Genomic DNA, 7,500 nt, shown 5'->3' with positions numbered 1-7,500 from the left:
TGATAAAACAAAAATTTCATGTTTTCTAGTTTGATGCATCTCTGGTTTGGAGAATTATGAATGCAGTTTAAAAGATCAAACTATGATAGTCAACCTGGTCTCATACCCAGACCTCTTGCGAATCTCTCAATGGGATTTGTTGTTTCCAAAGACGGCCTAAGTTTTTTAAATTTATAATTCTGCTGATGAAAGGGTCATATCCGTAACAACTGCTCAAAGAAGGGATTGGACACGAAGCAGTTCGAACAGCCAATCAAAAAAATGAACAGATCTCGCCTTTTTCGTGTCCACAAGAGATCTGAGTACGACATAAAAAGATGGTTGATTGGGTTCACGCTGGTTGCATTCATCGTCATCGCTCTTTCATAAAACAAATTGTCCAACTGACACATCGAAAGCATGGAACATACTTCATGGACAATCTTTTTTATTGCAACAAGCCAAAACTCGGCCATTGACTGAGCTCACAAGTGTCATTGAAAATCTCATGTCATTCCCTAAGACAGGAAACTCTAAACTGAATTGACCTCAATTACAATGCTACAGCGTGTCCGAAAAAGGACTGACAAAAATTAATAACACTACACAGTATATATGAAAGGTTAATTGATGACAAAGAAAATATCTGAAACGAGTCACATGTACAGGTGGTGGCCACAAAAGAATAAAACTAGAAAGAACGAATCCACTGTACTTGTTAACAATGCAATTCTGATTTAACACCAAGACCCTTTTTACCAAACACCAACTGACGTAGACGGTTTTCAGCGCAATTAAAATACTTCATATTGGCAGCGAATAAAAGCTGAACAAGTCAAAATCTAAAATCAAGATAGCTAAATTAAAATGTCGACGTTTCTGCGAAAGAACACATCAACGTTATACGCAGAGGGCAAAGTTCGCGGAGTAAGCCTGTGATTCCCATTTAGTCTACCTTCAAGTCCTCGCCTTGGGGTCTATTTCCCTGGCGCTTCGTCCTGGCAAAGGGGCCGATCTTTGGATTGGTAATGAATTCGTATATGACCCTGCAATAGGAGGTATGATGAGGCAAAGTCTTGTAATACTCGGGCGCAATCTCCTGCAGCTGGGGAAGTCGTGATCCAGGGATATTGGGGAAGTCATGATGCTCGTTATGGTAGCCAATGTTGAAGAGGAACCAGTTCAAGGGACCATAGTAGGAATATGTTTCAACATCATCTTGGAATTGGTAGTGCTCTGCGATCGCGTGACCACCGGCAGGATGAAGGCTTATCCCGTACAACTTGCTCATCGTCAAACAGAAAAGAGCCTTTCCGCCCCAGTATTGGTATATTAGATAATCAAAACCAATTTGAAGTATAACATTGACGACTTCCAGGAGTTGAGGCCACGTTGGGTAGACAAGCATTGGGCGTACAGCAAACCAAAATGGCATCGTTAACACCCATAGCAATTTGGTTGCGGTGTTGACAAAAAACCGGGATTCAAACTTTGTTGGCAAGTCTCCATCAAATTCCACGTCTCCCTGATATCTGTGGTGTGTCAGGTGGTACTTTTTGAAGGTGATCGCAATTGGTATACCAGCAGGAAGATTTGCAAACAATGAAAAGAGCTTATTGGCAAGTGGACGTGAGTGACCGAAAGCCAAATTATGCGCAACCTCGTGGATTCCTAAACACAAGGATTGATTGAGTAGTCCACCAAGTGTGTATGTAAAGAAAATCACCATTGGCCAGGACATGAATTGCACTGAGTAAACAAGACCCATTTGGAGCGCCATCACCAACATAATTTGATACTTCAGGTTGGGATCAGATCCCATCAGTTTCTTGATTTGTGGGTATTTGGCTACAAATAAAGTAAAAGCATTTGTTAGTCTTGAGCCGTGTGAATTACTTTATCCTTGCACTGGTATAGTCAAAGCATTCTCTGCATCGAAGTCTTTACTGACCAGGAGCCTATGTGTGTATGTATATGGAGCCACACTTTAAGAAATGAATACCTAAGGTACAGCGCAAAGTATAGGAATGGTTAGCTTTACTTTTAAGATGCAAAAGATTGAAGCTAACCCAGATATTTCAGGAATGTACAGCGCTCTTGAACCTCTCCTCAGTCTACACCAATGAACCATCATTGGAGTTTTGAACAAGATAAACCGAGCCAGGGCATTATCTCTCGAAGGCGCAGGTCGGAGAGGAGAAACACAGACCAGAAGTCTTAGTATTTTGGAATATTCAGCGAAAAACGAACTTAAATTACTGTTTTACTTACTCCTGTTTTGTTATTATAATGATGTTTAAAAAAAACGTAGAAGCTGTCCTTGAACGAACTCGACTGAGCAAATTAATTTTTTATGTTACCGTACGTTCCACTTAGGTTAGAGAAAACTGAGATGTGTGGAATTACCGTATATAAAAATAAGAGTCTTGAAAGTTATCCCGACCAGTATTTGGTGAATCGAGCTCGAGGAATGGTCATTATGTTATTGGAAAAATCAGCCACCATTACGCTTCTCGACCAGCTAGAAGAATTACGCAATTTCAGTTAAAGTAACGAAAGCGAATCTCATTCGGAGTGAACAGAAGCTATCTAAAACTTTCCTAATATATTGAGACTTTCCCAAACACAATTTCGCTTGCATTTTGTCTTTATCCTGCAATGCTAGGGAATGGCGGAACTTAAGAGGACAGGAATCAACGATGAGCTGAAGCTAAAATGGTCCTAGTCACGGTCCTCAATTCACATGGGCCTACGTTTTTTTCTTTTCTGGCGCTTTTTGTATAAAAGATTATATACATAAATTGCAAAAATATTGCCTAGGTCTTGGAAGTCGTAAAATGATTCAACTAAGAAAATAGTTGGTTCAACTGAGAAGAAAACGTTTTTGCATCATGTTATTTTAACCGAAGATTTATGTAAGAGTAAATCCAAGTTATATGCGTTATGTGTACAGCAAACAGCTTAGTCATCTTTCCCAATCCAATTTTCATCGTTATCACGGGCTAAAAATAAAGCTAACTCTGAAGCACAAATCATGTATTTAATACTGGGTTATGTTACTTACCTAAAATCTCCTTTCTCCTTGTAGCATGTGGTTCGGCGGTGTATGACCATATCCAGTCGTTTCTTGAGACTTGTCCTCCCATGTTGTCTGTCGGGCTTACCAGGCACCGTAAACTGACTTCGGAAGATGTAACATCGACGTTTTATGGAGCAGATATATGAGAAAGGACAACGGTGTCGAGATATTGACGTCTGTCAGATGTTCACAAACATTCCTTCAGTTCTTAAACAGAGACAATAAATAGAAAAGAAATCTTTTTACACATAGCTCCTCATTAATTCTCCTCGCATGGTTAATTATAATTGTACACCTGTTAAACTTTTAAGATCAAACGTAAAGTTACTTTTCCTATATAGGAAACAATTTTAACTTGAAAAAAAAAAACATTTTTTCTCTTTCTAACAAATGTATAAAAAGAATATTTCTGTCGTCTATGAAGTGTTTCGTCTGGACACGTATACGTTTGCTCGTCAACACAAGGACCAAAGTCCGATTCTTGGAGAAAAATGATCAAACAATTATTGTGAGATAACGCACGAGCCGAAAAGTAGGTAAGGACATGTGCAAGTCCAAACTGCACCACCATCAAAGGCAAAAGTTAGCACTTTACGTTTGTATAATAGTTCATCATTTTGTAATTTTTTTGTATTTTAACTTTTTTTCAATATCATAGATAGGTATTTATGGGTATTTAGCAACAACGTAAAATTGTGAAGATAAGTTTTGTTTACTGATCCAAAATGGGATCCTGTTTAAGTCTGGTTTTTAACCGCAACATGCAAATGTTACAAGGTGGAACAAAGAGTATGCACTGGAATTGAAAAAACTGCAGCTTTCACATTTTGTGAATAACACACTTTGTAGTCGTCGCAACGTATGCACCCTGGTTGTCAAAAGAATTGTTTTCAAGATGATGCGAGAAAACGCTATGCGATTCGGAATCACCAATCAAGGACGAAAATTGAAAAGGCGCGAGCCGACAGCCTAATCATATCGGAAGACCTTAGACAGCAATGACCAGAACCAGGTTGCTGACCAGCGGTTTTCGTTAAAATAATGGTTTGCTGGGGGTGCTCAGTCTCGCGGGCTCAGAAAACCTGGTTGTGGTCATTGTTATTTAAGGTTTTTCAATCACATCACATTTCCCCTCAAACCGGTTTTGGCCCGTCAAGCTGTTTGCTTTGATTTTCACGTGGCACAGAGAGGCGTATGGTACCCTGGATGCCGGAGGAGTTTTTCTTAAGGTCAGAGAGAACGCAACGCCATTCAAAAAACCAACAGTCGAGGTCGGAAAAAAATTTCTCTAGTGGCACGATTCACGCTGGAAATCAGATCAGATTGTGAACTTGTCCTGTGATTTAAACACGAAACAGAGTTCCCGGTTGGCACGGAAGATGCTACAATTCTTAGGGGTTTTGGAACTCAGAAACACTATGTTTTCTAAAAACTCTTGAGCAAAAGCAAGTTTAAAAGGGGAGCTTTGCTGAGGTTCATCCAGCGCGATGATGGATTTTCTGCCAGCTACGTCTTGTTTCTGGCCGGAAACGTTCCCGTCAAACAAATTAACCTTCGTAAGCCTATAAATCAGCACAATATATAATCGCAGACACGACAAAAATTATTGACAAAAGAGGTGCGCAGAGCTTTTCATTTTGAAACGTTTATTGATGCGCTCAACGTGGATGCCAGAAGAATCCGATCATTAATTAAAATTAATTTGTTTCAAAGTCTGAGAAAACACTATACGGTTCGAAGCCAATGATCACAAATTAACGGAAATAAATGAGAGGGATCTTTTTTCCGACTATGATTGTTTGTTTTTCGAATCGTGTAGCGTTCTCCCTGACCTTGGATTAAAAATCCCCTAGCACCCAGGTGACATAGCCCTGCGATGGACTAGCATCCCATTCCGGGGGTGGGGGTGGGGGGGGGGGAGGGTAGAAATACTCCTAGTTGCTTCATGCTACAGAAATACAGAAATTGGGGTAAGCTCCGGCCTAATGGTGGGTCACTTGGCTCGTAAGCAGACTTTACCTACCGTACCCAGGTGACTATGTTACTTTTCCGTTCTGAGAAAGTTAATTTAGTTTAGCATGATTGAAATTGAATGAGCCGTCTCCTTTGAATACCGTAGCGCTATATTATATGTTATAATCTACGCAAAGTGGGTTTTCATCTTTATGTGGATGATGCCCACTTGTATTTATCCGTTGATTCCCGAAGTGGGTAAGGGCAGGCATCAGCATTGCGAATGCCCATAGCTGGTCATGAAACTCTGGAAACTTTATGTTAATTCAACCGTGACCATGCACAATCTTTTGTCCTCAGTTCATAGAGCCGTTTTCAATTAAGTGATTAGCGAATTGCTTTGGTTTATGATTACTTCACTCAGTGATTGGATCAAAGTTCTCGCGCCACTTTTTCAACCAACCAGAAGTGAAGCCAAAACCAATTGTGGCTCGTGCGTACACATTTTCCCGCACTTTGTGTCGGCTACGTGTAATTACTTCGATTTTTGATTGGTTTACCGGATTGTGTCCGTCCTTTTTGATTGGCCAAAGTAATCACTTTGGTTTTGGTTTTACGACACTCGATTGAAACTCGTTCTATAAACTGAGTTTGGAATGCCGTTTGGAATAAATTAATCAAAACTTTTGATTGGCTGTCATTCAGAAGAGGGGCGTGGTTTGTGCTTGGTCAGGGCCAAAACGGCGAACAAAAACATAAAATAAAGAAACTTGTCGAGTTTCATAACCATCTCCATATATTAACCATGCCTTAAGATAAGGGAACTTGATTCCAATTTCTGCCCAATAGTGAGACCACTTGTTCGAAGATATTACAGCCATATGTTGTCCATCACATGACTCTTCTCGAATTATTATTTTGTTATTAATTGTATTTTATTTCTTTTGTTATTATTATAAGAAACCGTGAAATCAGGCACAGTGAAATAAAACAAGTTGGTAAAAATACCTTGGTGGTTTACACAAGTTTCACGGATGTTCTGAATCGACGAATCGCCATGAAAAGAATTGGTTGCTTAATAGACGTGAAACGAAACGAAATTTTATGGCCATTTACGAATTGGTGCGGAGAGCAAGGAAGAAATGAACCAGACTTCAAACAATCGGCTGTATACATCATAACAAATATCTTTTATTTTTGTTCAGTGATGACTTTGCCAAGGTTAATCTGAAGGTCCGTTACGTAATTGACACTACATTTGGAGCAATTTAGCTGAAAATGTGAATTTCTTCACTACATCTAAGGTTTTCAAGTTTCCCTAAAAAGCAAACAACAACAACAACAACAAAAAATTCATTTCTTGTACCCCACTTCAAAGAAGTTCGTCAGTTTATTGTCATGGTCAGGGTGAAATCAGTACGTTGAAGATAAATTAAAAGGGAGTAGGCGTGACAGTGAGAGCACTCGCCTCCCCGCGCGCTCCCCGCCCCGAGCGCTCCCAGCGCGCCGATGAAGCCAGTGTTCGATTCCCAGAGTTGGCGTCATATGTGGGTTGAGTACAGTTTCTTGGTTCTATACTCTGCTCTGAGATGTTTTTCTCCAGGATCTACGGTTCTCCTCTCTCCTCAAAAACCAACCAACGATTTCATAGGTTGATTTAATTTCTGTACTCATGAGTGTCCCCAATTAGTGCCCAGCGCTAAATACATTTAAGTCTGAGCGACAATTTAGTCATGCGTATAGCAATCTTTCCTCGAGACGAGATTCGTGCATATGGATGTGTAACAACATGTTGTAACCCATCATTATCCCCGAAGATGCCCTTTCCACCAAGAACTCGATCTGCTGAGCATGCTCAAGATTAAAAAGAAGAGGGAATGAGGTAAGGAAAGCTAAGCATTAAAAGCAAAATAAACGCACCATAACACCAACCTTTTCTGACCATCACGTCATGCATGCGCACAACCATTACACCTGGTTAATAGGCCATTTTTTCAAAATATCAACATCCAGCTTGATAGTGAGACAGAGGGGACAAAAACAATAAAAACAAGTTGCAATGAATGTAAGAGATATTAGAATATCATCAACTTTCTTTCCAGGTGATCTGGTGACGTAATTTGGAGGACTCGAAAGAAAAATTTTAACGCCGTATCCCACAACCGCGCGGGGCCTTAGATGTTGTTTCCAAACTCCCTGCAGTACCTTCCATCGCCAAAACTCAACAGATTATTCCGTGTCTACCACATTTCCTGTTACTGAATGAACATTCAAGTAGAAACGACGAGATCCAACCTCGCCTCTGCCACGTTGAATTAAAAAATAAGGCCGCGCGCGGTTGTGAGATACGGCGCTAAAGTTTTTCTCCCCAGTCCTCCGAATTACGTCACCAGATCACCTGGTTGTCTGTGGGGAGTCAGGGTGGTTTAGTGGTCATCAATCGTGCCTCCCACCTCTGTGACCCAGGTTCAACTCTGGCCTCGGGTCGT

At 40.5% G+C, this 7,500-nt stretch overlaps 1 protein-coding gene across 1 annotated transcript; it reads right to left on the bottom strand.

Annotated features, from left to right (window-relative positions):
- Window positions 1-410: 410 nt before the first annotated feature.
- LOC138026012 (sphingolipid delta(4)-desaturase DES1-like) lies at window positions 411-3,478 on the bottom strand. Its single transcript, XM_068873183.1, has 2 exons — window positions 3,044-3,478; window positions 411-1,827 (listed from the first exon to the last, which is right to left on the bottom strand). The coding sequence occupies exons 1-2, from the start codon at window positions 3,123-3,125 to the stop codon at window positions 926-928; spliced, it is 984 nt and encodes a 327-aa protein (XP_068729284.1). The 5' UTR covers window positions 3,126-3,478; the 3' UTR covers window positions 411-925.
- Window positions 3,479-7,500: the final 4,022 nt, after the last annotated feature.

Source organism: Montipora capricornis, chromosome 12 (assembly GCF_036669925.1).
Source record: "Montipora capricornis isolate CH-2021 chromosome 12, ASM3666992v2, whole genome shotgun sequence".
NCBI lineage: Eukaryota > Metazoa > Cnidaria > Anthozoa > Scleractinia > Acroporidae > Montipora > Montipora capricornis.
Note: the sequence above shows the minus strand (reverse complement) of the source record. Positions and strands in the feature narration are given on the sequence as shown.

Bases quoted from the DNA above. Each gene is read 5' to 3' on its own strand.
- LOC138026012 (XM_068873183.1), bottom strand. From the start codon at position 3,125: ATGGGAGGACAAGTCTCAAGAAACGACTGGATATGGTCATACACCGCC. The intron at 1,828-3,043 runs GTAAGTAACATA...CTTTATTTGTAG, and splicing joins AAGGAGAAAGGAGATTTTAG to CCAAATACCCACAAATCAAG.